This window comes from Mangifera indica, chromosome 7 (assembly GCF_011075055.1).
Source record: "Mangifera indica cultivar Alphonso chromosome 7, CATAS_Mindica_2.1, whole genome shotgun sequence".
In the NCBI taxonomy this organism is placed as follows: Eukaryota; Viridiplantae; Streptophyta; class Magnoliopsida; order Sapindales; family Anacardiaceae; genus Mangifera; species Mangifera indica.
The window spans coordinates 1,153,215-1,175,908 of NC_058143.1; the positions used below are offsets into that span (position 1 = coordinate 1,153,215).

Sequence of the window (22,694 nt, forward strand, 5' to 3'; positions counted from 1 at the left end):
TATCTTAGCTTAAAGAAGAATGAACTAACCATGTGTCATATAATCGGTTAAATAAGACAAAACCTCATCATCATAAACATTATTTCCTGGTCTCTTTAACCACTCTGACTATTTGTTTGATATTTAGACTTGTTGATATTTGCATAGTGTGATGGATGGAGTGTCTTGCACCGATAGCTATGATTTGAAAGTAATTACAATTTGGGTAAAGATTATTATCATATGTTGCAGTAAATAAACATGAGGAGTTTTTGTTAAGTCTTCCCAAGAGCTGGTGCTATTTTTCAACGTAAACTTTTAATTCATGAGTTAGCTATTTCGCTATTTGGTTAATTTCTTTTTCATCAATTAATATTAAAAAAGCTTGTATATCCACTTATTATCTTGGCATGTCATAAGTATGTCTTCATGTATTAGGTATTTGATTATCATTGTTTCATTATTCTACTACATGGTTTAAATCTTTAATGCCACTAAAAATGTACAATATCAAACGTATGTTATGGAAAATTTCATTTACTGGTGCTCTAGTTAATATTTTTTAATCATTTTATCATCTTTACATGGTGTAGGTGTGCCTCATCATTTCGTTTTTCAGGTGATCATATGGATCAAAGTAATGTTGATGTTTTTGCAAGACTTTTGTAAAACAAGGACAATTGCTATAGTGCATTATGGTAGCCTGCAATGAAACAATATGCTCTAAAATACCTTCTTTGGTATGTACATTTTTTGAAATGGTGACATGATGAAGCCCCAAGTCTGTAAAGCAATGATATAGTGGTTTGTGGCCTTAACCGTTTTTAGATTTTCTCCAAGTCACTTGTTGTTTGGCGTTAGTGAACTTAAATTTTCTGTCTCTGTGCCTAGATCATCTGCAAAAGAAGGAAATAAAATATGAAATTGATAGAGCTAAAATGACGAGTCAAAAAAAGTTGATACAACAAATAGAGTTACAACTTACATTCTTGCCATGTATCCTGTTAAAGCTGCTTTGACTTTCATTTTGTTTCTTTCTTCAAACTATCAATTAACAAAAGACAAATATCAATATTTGAGTTGAAACGATACAAATAACAATAAAAAATGCAACTTTAAGAACCTTTGTATTAAGAAATTACTTAATGTTTTAAAACAGTTCAATGATCTGGTAAGAACTTGAGATTATCATATCCAAAATGTGTTATTTTTGGCAAAATATACAAGCATAGAACACTTCTTGATCTCCACAAGTTCAAGAGATGAGATTTTAGAGTTTTTTTTTCTAGTATTTTTTAATCTTGTTGAGAATACATAAGCTTTGTCAACATCACAACGATATTAAAATTTACAACAATTTTTATCTATTTGGAAATGTTTTACCACTGTCAAAACAATCACAAGTTGCCTCAGTAGATTTCCTTTGCCTACATTTCTACCTTGCCAGCGTCACATTCCTCTTTTTATAACAATAAGTTTAAAATGTCATAATGACACAATTAAGCCCAAGTTAATGAAGCAATGATCGAGTGGTTTATTCTTCAAAACTCTTCATATTTTCTCCATTTTTGTAACTGTGTTGTTGTTTGTGTGCTTAACTTTCAAACCCTACAGCCAAATCACCTGCAAAACCAAGAAAAATAGAACATGAAATTGACACTGTTGTAAAAATACATGAAACATTTGATATAAGGGTACAATGGCGACTTATAAATTTCTGAAGTGATGAAATTTTTTTATTCTTATCCATTTGTTTCATGAGATGCCTTGTCTTGTCTTCCTTTTTCTATATTTCAACAAATTGTCAAGTAATAAGGGACAAATATCAATATTTATGTTAATTAGCAATAAAAAAAATCAATATTTGTGTTGCAAATAGGCTAACCACCAGAAAATAATGTGACTTTTAGAGCAATCATATTAAGAACTTACTTAAGGGATGTGAGACCGTTTAGTTAATCTAGTAAGAATTGAAACTTATTAGATCTAACAAGCCTTTTACAATAAACTATATAAGTAGAACACCTCTTGATCTCCAAAGTTTGTGGGATGTGATTATAGAGATTTTTACTCTTATAGTTCCCACAGAAAAGACGTGAACTTGTAATTTTTGTAAAGAACTAAAAAATTACACAAGAATTTGTTTCAAAGTTGGAAATATCTTACCACCATAGAAACTGATTGATTACAAGCTATTGTAGAAATGTCATAAGCTGAACTTTTTATTCAAGTTTTTCATCAAAGGTGACACATAACTCCTTTGAAGTTGTGTGGATTTCATTTCAAAATTCTTCCAGTACTCACTTTAAATATTAAAACATTCAAATTAAGGAGACATTCTTTCCTAGAATAAAAGTGTTATGATGGTGGAAACATGTAAGAATAAGACTGCATAAAAAGATCGAGAAAGAATATCTCATGTGTTTTGTTATAGGAACATTGACTGATTGTACTGCTTTAGCAGGATATACAGAGGTCCATTGCTTAGTTTTTCTCACCACTTGGTGGACTCCATATGCAAATTAAAGAGTAGGGTACATAACATGCAATTAGATGTGTGAAGCAAAAATGACGTTTGATCTTATTGAAAGTTCAAATATGCTTACATGAAGTTGGAGAAGGAAAACTTTAAGCCTCCAATTATTTCCGCAATGTTAATTTAAGTGTAGGGATCCTGCATAGCATTGTTTGCATACAGAAAGTAAATAATGATCCCTTAGATAAGCTAAAAAATGTAAACCATGGATTAATAATGACGCATTTCACAATATAACTTTGCCCAAAACGAAAGCAATGAGATAAAAATAAAAAAATATCCATACACAAGCAGAAAGTGAGATTAATTTTTGTTGCAACGGCTAGAAGATACAATCTCTGCATTGTATTTTCAGCAAGGTTTCCAAAGCTCCAAACCTGAAGCCAGGAGTTAGGTTCTAACAGTTGCTTAAGTTAAGTTGGAGACAGTGGCTCCTGAAGAAAAATGAATCAGAAGGAATCACAAGAGTTGGAAAAGAAAGTAGCAAGGATCTTTGGCATATGTTTTTTTATAAAAAATTGCAGGTATTGCTTACTTTTGATTGACTTGGAACCACAAGAGTCGAGACAATCTATTAGATGACAAAGTAGAGAAATTCTGGAACAGAGGAACCACTTTCAATTTGTAAGTACTCTGTTACCAAAATGCCATAATCTACTTATGAAACAAGAGCAATATTTTTACTTGCTTCTTGCTGGAAAAAAAAGTGATAAATACTAAATTAAATTACACGTACTATAACTTAAATTCAACTAGAAATGAGATTGACCCAAAACATTCAAGTACCTTGAAAACCTATAGTATGAGAATTTTATTGACAACTCAGAATTTTGTTCTAGTAAAACGATCTGATAAAAGTAAAAATAAAGTTAACAAAATTTAAGCTTAAAACAGATGAGTTATTCTTAAAACAACAAAAAGTAGAAATAAAAATAATATAATGGTTTAGGAGTTAAAAGTATTGACAAACCGAAAATCAAATAAGATCAAATTTTAAATCAATTGTTTAATTTAAGATTGAAGATAGCTTGACACCTAACTCCAGATGTTCTTACCCTTAATTGTAGAAGCATATAAAGAGAAGCCAAAATTATGAAATTTCCATTGAATCTCTAAACTCATACAAATTAAACAATAATATCATCTAATATATATTCAATGACTCTTAGAAATTGAAAGAATGAGTGTCTACATAAGAGGATTGAGAAAGAATTTATGTTCTGCTTCTCAAATGCAAAACATAACAAATGTTTTACATAAGAGCTTGCATAAGGTAAAAATTTACTGATTGCTCCGCTTCAGCAGGATATATATTTCAACTTCTGCCTCTAAATGTTCCTTCCCTGAATTCAAAACTCACCAAAAACTAAGTATAATATTAATTAATCTGTTACTGAAAGATCCTCTGAGGAATTGAAAAATGAAAAAAGAACATGAAGAATTTACTTTATTTACATTCCAGAAGTTGGAATTTTCCTAAGTTGAAAGTTTCTTGAGTTACCAATAAATTTATGAAATTAGAAACGTTGGATTAGAATTTGAGATACAAGATGTTATGTTAAGTTGATTAAAGTTAAATGAGTTACCTGGACAAACCACAATTGAGAGATTCTTGTTGATCATTAATAGAAAAGATGAGATTAATAACTTCAAAATTAATAGAAAAGATGTTGGATTAAGTAAAAATCTGGACAATAGTAGAGGTGTCATCAAAACATTTTACGAACCTTTGATGAAATTAGATGCCTCTGGCAAAAGCTGTCGGATGGCAGGGTTACTAATAATCAACCTCTTTCACCAACCACGGTTGATAAGGGGAATTATTTTAATAAAGAAAAGATTCTTTAGCCAGAAAAAAATAATGAGATACTCTTTTATTATTTTAATAATAAGTTATTTATATTTTTATTAAAATTAAAAAGGTACATATTTTTAATGATAGAGTTTTAAATTTCTTATTAAAAAACTTAAAAAATTTATTGTTATTAGTACAATTGAATTTAAATTGAGTTAATTTGGTTTTAAAAATTAACTCAATTTGAATTTAAATTGAAACAATCAACCTTTTTTGAAAAATCAAGTCAAAGTAAAAGAAAAGATAATTCAATTTGATTCTTCTTACGAATTAAAAGGTGATTTGATTCAATTCAAATATAATTTTTAATTTGATTTGAAAGATAATAATTATTAAAATAATATTATTTTACTTATTATTATTATTAGATAAAATAATATTAATTTTGTAAGTAACAAGGAACTCATATATGAGTGATTAAATAACTCTTAAATAATCTTTATTATATTTACATAATTCTCACAATTTCGTGTAGTGAAGAATGTCACAATTGGAGACGCTTTTTGTGTCTTCAGCATTGAAGATCTTCTACAGCCTATCGCGTCTCGCGTTTCTGTTTTCATTTTTTTTTCCTGCGTTGTCTCTGCAAAAGATAAAAAAAGAAAACTCCACAGCAGATAATGATCGCCACTGCCAGATCTCAAATTATAGCTAGCATATTTCAGTGTTTTCGTTTGAAATCACGGTATATTTTTATCAAACGCTTTGTCTACTTTCTATTTTATTTTTATTTCGCCATGAATTTCTTTTGATACGATAAACCCTAACTTCTCCCATTGGAATTTACTATTCCTATCAGAAAATCAAATTACATATGGATCCACTGATCATGCTCTGCTCTTCTTCATTTCTGATCATTGAATTGACAAAATCCTGTAATAGTAACTCCATGATTCAATGGTTGCTGGAGTAACGCGTTTATTCTTCATCTAGAATGAGAAAGAAAAGATGAGAGATAAAAAAATCCGCATCCTGTAGAAATGGGAACCGTTTCACTGCCCTTCTTTTAATAGAAAATATCTGCAGTCTTCTTGGGCCTTCATTTTATAGACACTGGTTTGGGCCTTCAGTTTACAAACACTGGTTTGGGCCTTCATCCTATATTACAAATTTAACATGCAAATAAATATGTAATATAAGTTAAAAGTTTCTATATATATAATACATCAAAAATTGTCTAACCATTACATCTTCCATACTATAAGATTTCGTCATTATCTTCTAATGGTCTTGCTCATTTAGAAGAGAGGTTGACAGTTTTTGGATTGCATCTTGAAGCTTTTGTAATACCATTCATATTTATATAGAAGGAATACCTTTTTGTCAATCTTTAGAATAACATATATTTGTCTATCTCTCTTTTTGTTTTTTGTTTCTTTTGGGTAAGTTACTTAGTCTTTAGGATACCATACGTATGCAAGTCACTCAAAAATTGAGCTTTAGAAATTGGTGAAGCAATTTTGGTGAGCACATGATATGTTTCATCTGCCATTTAGGCAACTTTATTTCTTGTAGCATGTGTTTACATCTTTTTGACGGAATTCATATTGTCAAGGGTAGAGTATTGTTTGAGAATGAACCTTAAGGTAAAAGCATTTAAGATTTACTGTGTTATACCAAATCAGGTTAAACCTTATTCTGTTGTTCTATTTTTCTCTTCTCAATTTATACGAGAGATTTGTTGAATTTTTAACTGCATAAATTTAAACTTTGTTTGGGAACTCACTGGCATTGTATTGCTTTGTTGAGTTATAATACTCTCAAAACACATTGTGCATGCTTCATCTACTTCAAAGATATATTTAAATTTTCTTATGGGTTGATCTAATTTTATCTTATATCAAGAAGCATTAGACACATAAAGGAAAAATAAAAAGACTTTTTGCAATCTCATTCTGCCTTTTATTCTTCAAGCAAATATTGTTGTGTACTTCAAATTGTCTCTTTTGACAGAGAGACTGTTAATTAGGGCTTATGCTTACAATTCCTGCAAGATAAGACACCAAATGCAGAATAATCAAGAGAACAAAGTACCACCAAACACACATGGCAGTAAAGGAGTGGAGCAGCAAGGTCCACCAAATTTGGAGAGGGTGTGTGGCAATCTATGGGAAGACTTGATTGTAATGAGGATAAATGGAGATGGAAAGGATCCACAAAGAATTCCGAAAAGAAAATTGTTGAGAAGGAAGAAAAGAGAGAGTTCTAGTGTGTCAAAATTGTAGGGATTAATCTGTTTGTTTGAGTTTTTTATATTTCTTGAATCTATGTTAATTCCAATGTAAGGAACTGCAAGATGGATCAATTGAATTTTTATTGTTATTCTGAAAAATCTTTTCAATACAAGTATCAATTTACAAATATTATTCTGATATTTAAATATATTTATCATTCAATACAACAATTATTATCATTATAATAAATATTTAATTTAAGGACGAAATATTTAGATATAATTTTAATTTCATTCTAAAATAATTATTTTAGAATATGAAATTTTTTATTTTTAAGGACAAAATTTTAATTTCATCTTGAATATTACTTAATGATAATTTTAGGAGATTAAAATCTTAATTTTGTCTCCTTAAAATTTAGATTTCTGTTTTGATAATTTTAAAAATGATTTTTATTTTGTCTTAAAATAATAATTTTAGGAGACTGAATTTTAATTTCGAAATTAGATCCTTTTATCTTCAATTTCCCCTTTTTATGCATCACATCCTAAGAAAGTTCTTATATACATAATTAATTAATATAAATTTCTAAAATAATTAAAAGAAATCCTCCCAAATTGGTGCCGACATGCACAGCTCACCAACTTAAGATTTCTCTTCGATTCTATGCATTAACCAAACATATGTCTAATCAATTCTTTTCTTTTCATAATTTTCCTTCAATTTCTCGAGAAAATTTCTAATCCTAATCTACTTATCTTTATTACACGCCGATGGCCACGGGCCGAACCTCCATCCCTCCCGATTCGGACGACGAAATTGGCGCAATTAATAACACCATTACAAGACTTCTCAGCTTTCATTCCATCCGTGACCGTTTACGCTACGGTCAGACGACGGGCCAGATAAAGCCGGCTTTCAACCGCTACTGGCTCCACCATTTGTTGCGGAATATCATACAGTTTTGAAGTTTTTGACTACTTATCTAAAAATGAATACTTTGCTTCCTGTTATTTAGGTAAAATAGTTCTATGCGTTATGTTGTGTATAATCTGCCAATTTGAATGGAAAAACTACTTCTGTGCATTACGTTTTAATACAACATATCAATTTGGAAACCAGGCAGAGCAGTCCCTAACTTGCAATTGGAGCATGGATTGGCTGTCGATAGAGTGTACACAGGATTTGCTATTTTTTGTTGTCTTTTCACTTTGTTGAAAAGATGTTTCATATGAATTGTTGGACTTCAAGAATTGATATAATTATTAATTTTCATTTAATATAAAAATTTTTTTCCCAAATTTACTATACAAATAGAAACTGATTTTTTTATCTTCAATTCACAGCATAATCAAGGGAAAAATTTGTTCTCAATTTACTACATAATCAAGAACCAAAAATTTTGTCTTCAATTCACTATGCAATCAAGAACAAAAAAATTTGTCTCACATTCACCACAATCAAGGAATTTATGTTCTTTTTGGAACATAAATTCCAGATTTCTTGTTCCAGTATTAGTCCAGTAACAGGAGTGCAGCAGCAAGGAAGAGCCAACCTAGCACCACATCTTCAGCATGTATTTCATCCCCAAACACATTAAAATCTCCAGCAAACATCCTGATACCACTAATCCAGCAGCAGTGAACAGCAGCTTCAAGGCAAAACTCCAGGTCTGTAGCACCCTGCAACTGCATTTTTTGACATGGTGAAATGATGAAGCCCCAAGTCTGTGAAGCAATGATCTAGTGGTTTGTGGCTGTAACAGTTTTTAGATTTTCTCCAAGTCACTAGCTGTTTGATGTTAGTGAACTTAATTTTTCCAATTGTGTGCCTACATCATCATATGCAAAAAAAGGAAATAAAATAGGAAAATAACAGAGCTGAAAGAAAAAGTAAAAAAATTGATACAACAGATAGAGTTACAACTTATAATTAAAATAGTGGATGAATCAAGTTTTTTAATCTTATCCAGTTTACCTAGAAAAATTCTTGCCATGTATCCTGTTGAAGCTACTTTGACTTCCCTTTTATTTCTTTCTCCAAACTATTAATTAACAAAGGACAAATATTAATATTTGAGTTGAAATTAGACAAACAACCATAAAAAACACAACTTTGAGAACCTTTGTATTAAGAAATTATCTAGTAAAAACTTGGGATTATCATATCTAACAAACCTTCTCTGACAAAATGTACAAGTGGATAACACTTTTTGATCTCCACAAGTTCAAGAGATGAGATTTTAGAGTGTTTTCTGTTTTTATTTTTTTTGGCTTTCTTCGATTCTGTTGAAAAGATATAAGCTTTGTCATCATTACAAAAATCTTAAAATTTACAAGAATTTTTAGCCATTTGGAAATGTCTTACCACGATTGGAACTGATCTCATGCTGCTTCAGTAGATTTCCTTTACCTATATCGTTGCCCTACTAGCATCACATTCCTCTTATTATCACACTAAGTTTATGATGTCATAGGGACACGATGAGGCCCAAGTTTGTGAAGCAATGATCTAGTGGTTTATTCTTCAAAACTCTTTATATTTTCTCCCTTTTTTGTAGTCGTGTTGTTGTTTTTGTGCTTAACTTTCAAACCCTGTAACCATATCATCTACAAAACCAAGAAAAATGAAACACGAAATTGACACAACTGTAGAAATACATGAGACAAATGATACAAGAGTACAATTGTGACTTACAAATATTTGAAGTGATGTAATGTGTTTAATCTCATTTAATCTCATCAATTTGCTTTAGGAGATTTCTTGTCCTGTCTTCTCTTTTCTTTATTTTAACAAGTTGTCAAGTAACAAGAGATAAATATCAATATTTGTGTTGCAAATAGGCTAACCAATAGAAAATAACGTGACTTTGAGAGGAATCTTTTTAGTAACTTAAGGGATATGAGATTGTCTAGTTAAGCTAGTAAGGACTAAAACTTATTAAATCTTGTAAATTATATAAGCAGAACACCTTTTGATCTCCAAAGTATGTGAGATGTGATTCTAGAGATTTTCACTCCCACAGTTTCTGCAGAAAATACGTAAACTTGTCATCATTTCAAAGACCTATAAATGTACAAGAATTTGTTATCAAAGTTAGAAATGTCTTACCACCATAGAAACTGATTACTCACAAGTTATTACAGAAATATCATAAGCTGAACATCTTATTTGAGCTTTTCATTCAAAGTGACACGTAACTCTCCTGTAGTTGTGTGGAATTCATCTTGAAATTCTTTCAAGATTCACCTTGAATATTAAAACATTCAAATAAAGGAGACATGTTTTTCTAGAATAAAAGCGCAATAAAGGATACAGTGTTGAATATGCTTACATGAAGTTAGGGAAGGAAAATTTTAAGCCTTACCAATGATTCTTGCAACACTGAATCCATGCATATAGGGGTCCTGCATTGTGTTGTCTATATTGAGTAAGTAAACCTAAATTGCACAAGATAAGCTTCAAATCAATTAGATGGAAAATATTTCAACTCCTGCCTCTAAATGTACCTCCCCTGAATTCAAAACTCACAAAAAAACAAATCATAAGTTTATCTAATCAGTTGTTGAAAGATCCTCTAAGGAATTGAAAATGAAACAAGAAATGAAGAATTTACTTTATTTAGAATCCCAAATATTGGAATATTCCTAAGCTGAAAAAGTTTCTTCGGTTACCAATAAATTTATGAAAATAGAAAGACACCTCGCCCCAAGCAGTCAACTTCAAACACAAAACAGCAAAAGAGACCATCCAAACTGAAAGGCAAAAAAATATATTGCACAGCGAGAAAAAGAAACTGCAAACTGATTGTCGCTGGACCAGAATTGTAGAGGAAATTAAACAACATCATCTTGCTTAACAAGTTGTCGAGTAACAAGGGACAAGTATAAATATTACGTGCCTTTGAGAGCAATCCTATTATGAACTTACTTAAGAGATGTGAGACCGTTTAGTTGATCTAGTAAGGACTGGAACTTATCAGATCTAGCAATCCTTTTATGGTGAATTATATATGCAGAACACCTTCTAATCTTCAAAGTTTGTAAGATGTGATTCTAGAAATTTTTATTCTCACAGTTTCTGCAGAAAAAACGTGAACTTTTCATTATTTCAAATATCTCAAAAATGTACAAGAATATGTTATCAACGTTCGAAATGCCTTACCATCATAGAAACTGATTGATCACAAGCTATTGCAAAAATGTCATAAGCTGAACTTCTTATTCAAGTCTTTTATCAAAGGTGACATGGAACTCTCTTGAATTTGTGTTGATTTCATCTCGAAATTCATTCAGTATTCACCTTGAATATTAAAACTTTCAAATTAAGGAGACATGCTTTCCTAAAATAAAAGTGTAATGATGGTGGGAACATGTAAGAATAAGACTACGTAAAAGGATCAAGAAAGAATATCTCACGTGTTTTGTTATATGAGCGTTGATTGGTTGTACTATTTTAGCAAGATATATAGAGGTCCATTAGGATCGAGAAAGAATATCTCATGTGCTTTGTTATATGAGCATTGACTGGTTGTACTGCTTTAGTCGGATATATAGAGGTCCATTACTTCGTTTTTCTCACCATTTGGTGGACTCTATGCAAATGCAAGAGTAGGGTAAATAATATGCAATTAAATGTGTGAAGCAGAAATAACTTTTGATCTTGTTGAAAGTTTAACTATGCTTACATGAAGTTGGAGGAGGAAAACTTTAAGCCCTACAACGATCTCCGCAATGTTAATTCAATAAAACTATGTGTACCCATTTTGGGTACATAAATACATACACATTTATATGTGTCATCATGTGATTGGATGATTTTGAATTAAAAATAAAACAATAACCAATCATATGATGACACATATGAGTGTGTATATATTTGTGTACCCAAAATGGGTACATATAGTATTGCTCATGTTAATTTAAGTGTGGGATCCTGCATAGTGTTGTTTGCAAAGAGAAAGTAAATAATGATTCCTTAAATAAGCTATAAAATGTAAACCATAGATTGATAATGATGCATTTCACAATATGTCTTTGCCGTAAACAAAAACAATGAGATAACAATAAAAATACCATACACAAAAGCAGGAAAAATGCTGCTTGATTAACCGTTGCAACAGCTAGAAGATACAATCTCAGTATTGGAATTTCAGCAAGCAGACACGCCAGTAAGTTTAGATCCGGAAAACTTAGACATGCCAGGATTAGGTTCTAACAGTTGCTTGTCTAAGTTGGAGACAGTGGCACCTGAAGAAAAATGAATCATAGACCCAGATTTGGAAAAGAAAGTAGCAAGGATCTTTAGCTTATGTTTTTATCAAAAAATTGCAGAGATTGCTTACTTTTGATTACCTTGGAACCACAAACGTTGAGACAATCTATGAGATGACAAAGTAGAGAAGTTTTGAAACAGAGGAACCACTTTCAATTTATAAGGTGAAAATGCCATCCTCTACTTCTGAAACTAGAGAAATATTTTTTTCTTGCTTCTTGCTGGAAAAAAATGATGAAATACTGAATTAAATTATACGTATTAAAATTTAAATTCAACCAGAAATGAGATTGACATGAAACATATAAATACCTCAGTAAACATCAATCAGAAAATATTGTTGCTAGCTCAGAATTTTTTTGTAGTCAAATATCTGACATAAGTAAAAAGAAAAGTTAGCGAAGTTTAAATTTGAGGCAAAGGAATTATTTTCTAAATAATAAAAAGTAGAAATAAAAATTGTAGAATAATTCAGATGTTAGAAGTTTTGACAAGCCTAAAACCAAACGAGATCAATTTATAAATCTATTATTCAATTTGAGAATAAAAATAGCTCAACACTGACCTCTATACATTTTTGCCCTGAATTGTTGCCTTGAATTGTAGAAACATAGAAATGAAAGCCAAAATTATCAAATTTGCATCAAATCTCTTAACTCATACAAATTTAGCAATAATATCATCTTTCAATGACCCCTCTCAGAAATTGAAAGAATAAGTGTCTGCATAAGAGGAAACAAAAATTCAGAAAGAATTTATCACATACTTGCATAAGGTGAAAATTTACTGGTTGTTCCGCCTCAGCAAGATATATAGAAGTCCATTACTTGGTTTTGCTCTCATCAATTTGCGGACTTCATATATAAATCCAAGAGTAAGGTAGGAAATGTGTAACTTTACAATGTTAGATATATAAACACAATGTTTAATATGCTTACATGAAGTTAGAAAATGAAAATTTTAAGCCTTTTTGATGATTTCGACAACATTGAATCTAAGCATAGCAGTCCTGCATTGTGTTGTTTACATCGAGTAAGTAAACAATGATTCCTTAAATAAGCTATAAAAATCTGTTGTTGAAAGATATTCTCAGGAAACAAGAACATGAAGAATTTACTTTATTTAAAATTCCAAAAACTGGAATTTTCCTAAGCTGAAAGTTTCTTGAGTTACCAATAAATTTTTGAAATTATAAATGTTGGATTAGAATTAGAGATACAAGGTATTATGTTAGGTTGATTAAAGTTAAATGAATTACCCGGACAAACTATAATTGAGAGATTCTTGTTGACCATCACCTGTCAAAGTTCAAATGAGATTAATAACTTCAAAATTAATAGAAAAGATATTGGATTAAGTAAAAATATGGGCAATAGTAGAGGTGTCATCAAGATATTTTACAAACCTTTGATGGAATTAGATGTACCTGTGCCATTAGGAAAATTAGATGTGCCTTCGAAGGAAGCTCCAATAATCAACTTGGTACTCCTTTGAATTGTAGATGAATTTGCCATCTATTACAACTTCAGGAATTTGAGCAATCTTTGAGGAATATTTTCCCCTAACATTTTTCCATCGTTTTTTAAGCAGTGGACAATTTGTAATACGTACAGACTGAAGTGAGGATGGCAGGGTTTGCAGGGATTTGAGTTTTGGGCATTTCTCAACTGATAAATCTTTGAAGTTGCCAAGATCGGGAATGGATCTGAGGTTTGGGCAATTCTCAATCCTCAATTGTTCATGAGAGGTGTGGCTGCTCAGACTTGGAATTAATTTGATCCTTGGGCAATTGGAAATTATGAAATCTGTAAGAGAGGTGAGGTTGCTCAGATCTTGGATTGATTCAAGCTGTGGGAGATTAGCGATTTCCAAACTTTCAAGAGAGGTGAGGCCGCTGAGACTTGGAATTGATTCAAGCCATGGGAAAGCAAAGATTTGCAAACTTTTAAGAGAGATGAGGTCGCTGAGACTTGGAATTGATTCAAGTTGTGGAAAATCATCGATCAGCAACTTTTCAAGAGAGGTGAGGCCGCTGAGACTTGGAATTGATTCAAGCTGTGGGAGATCACGGATTTCCAAACTTTCAAGAGAGGTGAGGCCGCTGAGACTTGGAATTGATTAAAGCTGTGGGAGATCACGGATTTCCAAACTTTCAAGAGAGGTGAGGCCGCTGAGACTTGCAATTGATTGAAGCTGTGGGAGATCACGGATTTCCAAACTTTCAAGAAAGGTGAGGCCGCTGAGACTTGGAATTGATTCAAGCTGTGGGAGATCATGGATCAGCAACTCTTCAAGAGAGGTGAGGCCGCTGAGACTTGGAATTGATTTGAGCTTTTGGCATTTCTCAATGTACAACTCTGTAAGAGAGGTGAGGCCGCTGAGATTTGAAATTAGTTCAAGCTGTGGGAGATTTTGGATTCGCAACCATTTTAGAGAGGTGAGGTTGTTCAGGTCTGAGATGGATTCAAGCAGTGGGAGTGAATTGATACCCAACCCTTCAAGAGCGGTGAGGTTGGTCAGGTCTGAGATGGATTTAAGCTGTGGGAGGGATGATATTTCTAACTCCTTTGGAGAGGTGAGCATTCTCATTCCCATTCCCTTGTCACCTTCACATTCATTAATTAACAGTTGTCCAAGGCTGGTGGGAACACCTTTGCTCACCGACAATTTTGGACATCCATCTATTTTAATAGACTCAAGGCAAGGAAGATGGTGTAGACCTGAAGGTAAGGATTCAAGATTTGTACAATTCTTTAAAGTAATATTTTTAAGACACGTGCTGTTATCAAAGGACTCACCAATTGACTTTAGCTCTTCACAACTCCAGATAGAGATGGCTGTAAGTGCCTTAGGGGGGTACTCATTTCTACGAGATGATAATGTTTCCAGTGCACCACAATCAGAAACATCTAGTTCGTTGAGTGTCTCAGGCAACGGACCATCTAATGATATGCACTTGAGAGATTTACACTGAAAAACATCTATGGACTCAATAAGAGAACAAACACTTAAATCCTTTAAAAATTTCAGTTCTCCACATTCTCTAATCCTAAGCCTTTTTAGAGATAAAGGTAAGACATCGCTATCAATGAATGTTAGACTCTGACAGGAATTAATATGAAATTCTTCCAAAGATGATGGTAGCATGCCCTTTCCAATAGATCTTAGATTCTGACACTCACTAATCTCAAGAGAATTTATATTGGAAAGAAAATTGGTGTTTTTCAAACTTTGCCATGATTTCATAATCTCTTCATTATGAGCAATCCTCAAATGATATACTCTTTGAGAACCCTTCTTTAATTTATCTTCAACTGTCGAAATATTTGCAAGATTTTCAGAATCCAAATTCTCAAAATCAATTGAACCATCATTACATACCATTCCTTCACAATTATTAATTTCTAATTTGCAACCTATAGGATAATTTGATAATGAGACCACCAATTTTGGACAATCCTTAATAACAAATCTTTCTAATGAAGAAAAATAATTAGGAACTTCTCCAATAAGTTGGGGACATTTTTCAATAGTAAACACATGCAAATTAGAGAGCCACGACAAATCTGCTAACCAAGATGGAAAACTTTCACCACCATAGCCTCTGATTGTGAGTTCTCTTAAATTGATAGGAGGTTTTAGCTTGTCAAGTAGATTCATTTTTACATCTGTTGCCTGTGAGTTTACTCGATCTCTCCATTCTAGTATCAACACTTTTAGTTTGCTCTTATTGCTTAGTATTTGCTCTTGTATGTGATTTAGATCTGTCACATTCTGTAATTCTGAAATGTGAAGCTCTTGAAGAAAACTTAAACTCCTCAAATCTTCCAAATAAGATTGTGTATCCTTTCCCACAATAAAATTAAATAACACTTGAAGATTTTTCAACTTTTTCATTCCATATGGCATTTCTCTCAATGAATTTCCACCACTTATATCAAGATGACATAGATTGGTCAAATATCTCATGTTGTAAGGTAACTCCACAAGATCAAAACAATCTTTCAATAGCAAAGTTTGCAAGTTAAATAACTGACATGTTGACTCAGGCAAACTTCTTATCTTAGTATCAGAGAAGTTGAGATACCTTAGATGTATCATATCTCCAATTGAATCAGGTAAATAAATAATGTGATATCCTTCAAAAGATAGTGCTCTCATCATTTCAAACTTTGGCAATAAATCAAAAATAATAGTAGCACTCATAAAACAAATTGATCTAGGCCTCACAGGCAAAAATGTTCTTAAACATTTTACTTTTTCCAAGGCTTTAAATTTATTTTTTCCAGTACAATAATCAGGTTCATAAGTAAAATAACGAACCTTTTCCGGTAGTTCAACAATATTTTGCTCAAATCTAAAACTGATTCCTTCAAAAACCCATCGAGCAAGATCAAGAACAAGATCATGCATAACATATTTAGAACTATCACTACTCAATTGTTGGAAAAGCGACCTTGAACATAATTTTTTAAAACACTCACTTGCCTCATCCAGTTGCTCCTGAGATGGTTGAACGATACCCTCCGCAATCCATAAAAGTGCAAGTTCCTTCTCCTCAAATTCATAATCCTGAGGAAAAATTGAACAATAGCCAAAACATCTTTTTAGATTGGAAGGAAGATAATAATAGCTTAGCTTTAATGCTGGGAGAACGTGATCACTTTTATTAGATGTACTCCATATTTTGCTTTCCAATATATTTTCCCATGTATCGCTCGGCTTAAAGAATAGAAGACTACCGAGGGTCTTTGCTGCCAGTGGTAGACCACCACACCTTTCAACAATTCTCTTGTAAATTGAATCCGAAATTTGATTAGGAACAGCAGCTGCCCCAGTCCCAAATGCGTGCTTCTCAAACAAGGACTTACAAGCTTCGTCGGAAAAAAGCTTCAATGGATAAGTATGAGAGCATCTTATTGTTTGTGCAACATCTGTATGGCGAGTTGTCACGATCATTGTGCTTCCAGGTGCACCAGCTGCGAAAGGAGATGTAAGCGTTTCCCATTCGTTGTACTCCACCTTCCAAATATCGTCTAATACTATCAAGAATTGCTTTCCACTTACTGCCTCTTTCAACTTAACTTGCACTTCATTCAAATTATAATTATTTGGATCAAAGGATGAGACTTGCTGAAGAAGTTCCTTTTAGATTTTGAGAACGTCAAAGGTGGTTGTGGTTGAAACACACACCCACGCTTTTTTCTCAAACTTGAAATCTTCCAACTCCTTGTGGTTGTACACAACCCGAGCAATTGTCGTTTTGCCGATCCCTCCCATGCCGACAACTGCTATCACTTGAAAGTTGGTACCGCTTTTCACCATTTTCAATAGTTCGGCTTCATCTTCATTTCTGCCATAAACAACTTGTTCAGGTGGGACGCTTGAAGTTTCCCCTGGTTTTTGCGGTGCAGAGACGTTAGTTGGTGGCAGTCTAGAAAGCTCCAGCAACTTAAGTTCTTCTGATCTTTTCCCACAGAGTTGTTCCAACCGGCTATTGATTCTTTTGATCTTGGACCCCATCTGGACAGCGAACAAAGGACTAGAGAAAGAAGCAGGGAGACAGCTAAATCCTCTGCTGGAGCTAGCCTGGTGTTCTGCCTTGCGTTTGTGTAGCAAAGCTTCGTAGGCAAACTCATCCAGTAAGTCCTCAGCATCATAAGCCCACAGTTGAAGATTGTCAAACCAGTTCTTTACGCCATCATCCGACAGTTGCTTGTCTTCCATACTGCGAAGAAGATTTCTAATGTGTGTCAACTTGTTCTCCAGCACTTTGATCTCTGAATCTACTCCTCCAACAAGTTGCCGGGCAAAGTCCCGCACTTCATTGGACCCCAATATCTTAAACAACCCGTTAAAGAGTTCGGAGACGACAGGCTCAAGAACGACTTCCATGGTTCGATAGTTGGAAATAAGGAAAGATTTAAGATTGTAACAAGAAGGGAAGAAAGTGAGAAAGAAAGAGAAAGTTGTTAATTTTGTTTATAAGGAGAGTACTCAAAATAAAATAATATTTTAGTCAAGTCAAAGTCATAAAAATCAACTTCACGATGTTTGATTGTGATGCCAACGGTGCCATATCATATTGTTTTTAAGTGTGACTTACAGCTCATGTCTTTAAAAAATAATAATAATAATGAAAAATCATTCTTTTTATTCTTTCTCATAGCTCCTATCATAATCTGTGTTTTGGGGGTCCCACCCACCGACTCCCTGTATACAACCCTTAACCATTAATATTTTTTATTTATTTTAATTATTAAATCATTTTCTATCCCTCCTCCTCCTCCTCCTCCCTACTAAACTGTAGAAAGAAGGGGTAATCTAATTGGCACATAAAATCCCTACCCTACGTTAAAAGAAAAGACGACAAATACGAAATGTCGCTGTACTGTAAAACCGAAAAGAGGCAATTCCCATTAATCTCTCTCAATTATCAGTTTTTTGTCAGCAAATCAATCAGTTAAATTTCGGTTAATTTCATATTACAAAACAAAATACCAGGCAATATATCGGAAACGGGAAAATGGCGGGGGACTTGTGTCAATGATGTAAGTAGGGTTAGATTCAAATCAAATTAAATTTAAGTTTGATTCGATTTATATATAGTTGAGCTCAAGTTTATCAAGCTCGTAAAAGTCAAGCTCAAATTCAGTTTGAATTCAATTAGTTTCATTTTTCGTTATTAAAACGATATCATTTTGTATTAAAATTTTTAATTAAAAAATCTGACGAGTAATTCAAGCTCGAGCTTGAGCTAGCTCAGTTTGAATCCAACCTTAGGTGTAAGACAATAGGTAAAAGAGGAGCAATGTCAGTGGGATAGAGGGCAGAAATGTCATTTCACTTACATGTGCATGTATAGTTTGACGCGTCTGTGAATTATCTAAAACAGCCAAAAGCTGAAGCTTTTTCTACCTTGGGCTAAAAGTTTTGGATATCATCTTTCATATAAATTATTTCACTTCTATATTTCATGCTCTAAACACCTACTATTCAATTATTTCACTTATATGTGTGTCAACATTTTTCCAAAAGAGGAAAAACGAAAAAATTTTTATATCAAATCATCTTATATAATGATCGGTCTAATTTGATACTAATATTATATAATCTAATCAAAAAATTGTGATTGTCATATGATAATATGTATAATCTAATCAAAATAAAAGAATATTTTATATCATATTAAATTGACTAATCAATAAAATTTATTAATTCATTGTTTCCAAAAAAAATTTTAATTAACGATTTATTTTTCATATGAATTGAAATATTTCAACAACGTGGCTTGAAATTATACTTTTTGTGTGATGATATAGCTATTGGTAACCCTACAAGTCTGAAATTATATTCTTCCCTAGAATTTATTTCTACAAAATACATTTAGAATAAAACAAAAAATTATGTTGTTTTGTATTTTACATTAAAAAGTTTTTTAAATTGAAAGTTGAATTTTTTTTTTACTATTTAGTCTCGTTAAAAAGATTATTTAGGTTTCAATAAAATATTATCCTCATTAAAAAAATTTGAATGAATAATATATACTTAAAAAATAAAATAAAAATAAAAATTTTTACATCGATAAATATCATTTCGATAAAAATAATTTGAAACTAAGATATGTAATAGAAAAGTTATAAAAGAGTTAATGTTATTTTTTCTAACATATCGATCATAATTCACTTAAAATGTAGAGGTCGTAATATTAATTATGTTACAATGTTAACTCTTGAACATATCATTTATTCACCTAATTGGCTTTTATTATTAGAGTTAATTTAATTCATCTAAATTATAAAATCTTTTTTTTTTTTTTGCTCAAACAATAAAAGTTATGTGTAGTTATCACCGATCTACATATCAATGATAATGTATTATTATATAATTAGTTGATTTTGAATTAAAAATAAAATAACATACAATCATATAATCATTATATAATTATGAATGCATACTTAACATCATTTTAATTTGATCAAACTAATTTGATCCTATTATTTTGATAGTATAAAATCATTAAACAAATTGAATTTACAATAATTGTATATGACGTTTTGGATAAAGTTGAATTTTATTTTAGCGGTTTGAACTCATATTTAAACTTAAATTAAATAAATCGAATTCGCATAAAATGACTAAACTTATTTTTATAAATAATTTAAATTTAAATTAATTCAAACTGAATCTAAAATTAAATTAATTTTAAGACAAAGTTACCTCTGTTTATCTAAATTAATTGTACCATCACGAGATTATCTTTTTTCAGACAAAGTTATGAAAAATGCACCTCATGTGATGTAGTCAAGTCCTCCACTTATGTATGTTCTCACTTCTTATATCAATTATTGAGGTGATCGGTAAGTAAAATTTACTAATTCATTGTTTTCAAAAAAAATCATAATTAACCCTTTGTTTTCAGTATGAATTGAAAATATTTTATTTTTAATTTTTTAAATTTTAATAATATTTCCACAATGTGCCTTGAAATTGTACTCTTTGTGTGTTGATATAGTTATTTGGACCCCATAAGAAGCTAAAATTATATCGAGCAGCATGTTGCAGTTGAGTCTTTCTTCTGAAGTTTTGCTTCGGAATAAAGCAACTTGGGGTAACTTTTAATGGTGGCCTCATTGATAACATTGCCCCTGCAGCAGTAGCTCTTGGCCCCCTTACCCATTATTCTGTTGTGCCAAACAAAAGTCAATTATTGAAGTGATTGACCAGTAAAAAAGAAAAATGAATACAAAATTATTATTTCCTCAACTCCTCCTCCATACTATCATGGGATTAACGTTTTCCAGGAAATGTTATAGAAAATGTGCCCATGTGATGTAGTCAGAACTTAAGTCAGAACTCAAGTCCTCCACTTTTGCATTTTATCTATTTTTCTCCCCAACAGGCATTCTTATATCAATTATGGAATTGACTGATTAATAAAATTTAATAATTCATTGTTTTTAATAAATTTATAATTAACCATTTGTTTTTGGTATGAATTGAAAATATTTTTATTTTTAATTTTTTAAATTTTAATTATATTTCAATAACATGGCTTGAAATTGTAGTCTTTCATGTGTTGATATAATTATTAGAAAATTCTTTGTTTTCGGATGTCCCACCTATGCCCTCAACCCCTAACCACTAATATATTTATATTTTTTATTTTAATAATTAAATCATTTACTATTCTCCCTTAGTGCCTCCCCCTCTATATTGTCACGGGTTAACTTTTTCCAAACAAAGTTATGGCAAATGCACCCCATGTGATGTTGTCAAGTCCACATTTCTTTTTCTTTATTTCTTATATCAATTATTGAATTGACCAATCAATAAAATTTACTGTTTTATTTTTATTTAAAAAAAATTATAATTAACACCATTATGATTTAAAAATATTGTATTTTTAATTTTTAATCTTTAATAATACTCCAACAACGTGGCTTGAATTTTTAATAATACACACACACACACACGTGTTGTTTTGTTTTTTATATTAAAAATTTTTTTAAGATGAAAGTTTGAATTTTTTTACTATTTGGTCTGTTAAAAAGTTTATCTAGTTTCAATAAAACATCATTCTCATTTAAAAAAAAAAATTGAATGAACCATATACACTTAAAAAATAAAGAAAAAATAAAAGTTTTTACATCAATAAACATTATTTTGATAAAAATAATTCTAACCTAAGATACGTAATAAAAAAGATATAAGAGAGTTTATGTTATCTTTTATAATCTATTGAATCGTGATTTACTCGAAATATAAAGGTTGTAATATTAACTGAATTATGACGTTAACTCTTACCCATATAATTTATTAACCTAATTTGTTTTTGTTATTAAAGTTAATTTAACTTATCTAAATTATAAAATCAATTTTTTTGCTCAAACAATAAAAATTATGTATATTTATCATCAATTTATATATAAACAATGATATATTATTATACAACTAAATAATTTTAAATTAAAAATTAAATAACACAAAATTATATAATAATAAATTATTATTAATACTTCTTATAAATAGACATTTACCATCACTTTAATTTGGTAAAAGTAAATTGATTGGTGAATGGATGTATAGTACTTCTTACAAAGGTAGGTAAGAGAGGAGCAATGTCGATGGGGTAGAGGACAGAAACGTCATTTCACTTGCATGTGCATGCATAGTTTGATGTGTCGGTGGATAGATGATTCATCGATTCAATTACTTAGGGGTCTTAGATGTTTTTCCTTCTCCCGTAATAATAACAATCTAAAACAACCAAAAACTGGAGCTTTTTGTTGCCTCGGGCTAAAAGTTTTGGATATCATCTTTAATAGAAATTATTTCAATTATACATTTCATACTCTAAACGCCTAGTGTGACCATATTTTTTCAAAAAAGAAAAGAAATTTTATATCAAACTATTTTATATAAAGATTGGTATAATTTGATACCAATCTTTTCGTTAGGTTCTTTAACAATTTAAAATTGTAACGGAAAGAGAATGTGAGAAAGAAAGAGAAACTTGTTAATTTTGTTTATTAGAAGAGGCTCAAAATAAAGGAATATTTTATATCATATTGGTTTCAAGTGTGGTTTACAACTCATGTCTTTAAAAAAGAAAAATAAATAACGGATAATCATTCTTTCTTTCCTCAACTCCTACCAAATTCTTTGTGTGCCCCATGTGAGGTAGTCAAGTCTTTCATTATTGCATTTTGTCATTTCTTTTTGGTTATTTTTCTCTCCATCATGCATTCTTATATCAATTATTAAATTGATTGGTCAATAAAATTTATTGATTTATTGTTTTCAAAAAAGAATTATAATTAATTATTTGTTTTCACTATGAATTCAAAATATTTTATTTATAATTTTTTAAATT

At 31.1% G+C, this 22,694-nt stretch overlaps 4 protein-coding genes across 16 annotated transcripts in view; 1 reads left to right on the forward strand and 3 right to left on the reverse strand.

Moving 5' to 3' along the window:
- Nucleotides 1–16,785, reverse strand: part of LOC123220620 (putative disease resistance RPP13-like protein 1) — an 87,311-nt gene extending 70,526 nt beyond the window's left edge. The window contains exons 1-5 of one of the 2 annotated variants that reach the window (XM_044643115.1): nt 13,245–16,785; nt 12,384–13,116; nt 12,131–12,191; nt 11,899–12,039; nt 11,541–11,793 (exon numbers count right to left, since the gene is read on the reverse strand). In XM_044643115.1, the coding sequence (XP_044499050.1) occupies nt 13,937–16,777 (2,841 nt within the window). In that variant the 5' untranslated portion in view covers nt 16,778–16,785 and the 3' untranslated portion in view covers nt 11,541–11,793; nt 11,899–12,039; nt 12,131–12,191; nt 12,384–13,116; nt 13,245–13,936. Of the gene's footprint in view, nt 1–11,540; nt 11,794–11,898; nt 12,040–12,130; nt 12,192–12,383; nt 13,117–13,244 lie in introns of those variants that run through there. The other variant, XM_044643117.1, reaches the window with a different exon arrangement.
- Nucleotides 1–22,694, forward strand: part of LOC123220646 (putative 3,4-dihydroxy-2-butanone kinase) — an 83,800-nt gene that overhangs the window by 22,981 nt on the left and 38,125 nt on the right. The window lies entirely within an intron of this gene.
- Nucleotides 1–22,694, reverse strand: part of LOC123220594 (putative disease resistance protein RGA3) — a 215,099-nt gene that overhangs the window by 17,465 nt on the left and 174,940 nt on the right. The gene's annotated exons all lie outside the window — the stretch shown is intronic.
- Nucleotides 16,967–17,713, reverse strand: LOC123220825 (putative disease resistance protein RGA4). Its single transcript, XM_044643410.1, has one exon. The coding sequence runs from the start codon at nt 17,711–17,713 to the stop codon at nt 16,967–16,969; it is 747 nt and encodes a 248-aa protein (XP_044499345.1).

What these genes read in the sequence shown, in the direction of transcription:
- LOC123220825 (XM_044643410.1), bottom strand. Translation starts at nt 17,713, where the DNA reads ATGGAAGTCGTTCTTGAGCCTGTCGTCTCCGAACTCTTTAACGGGTTG.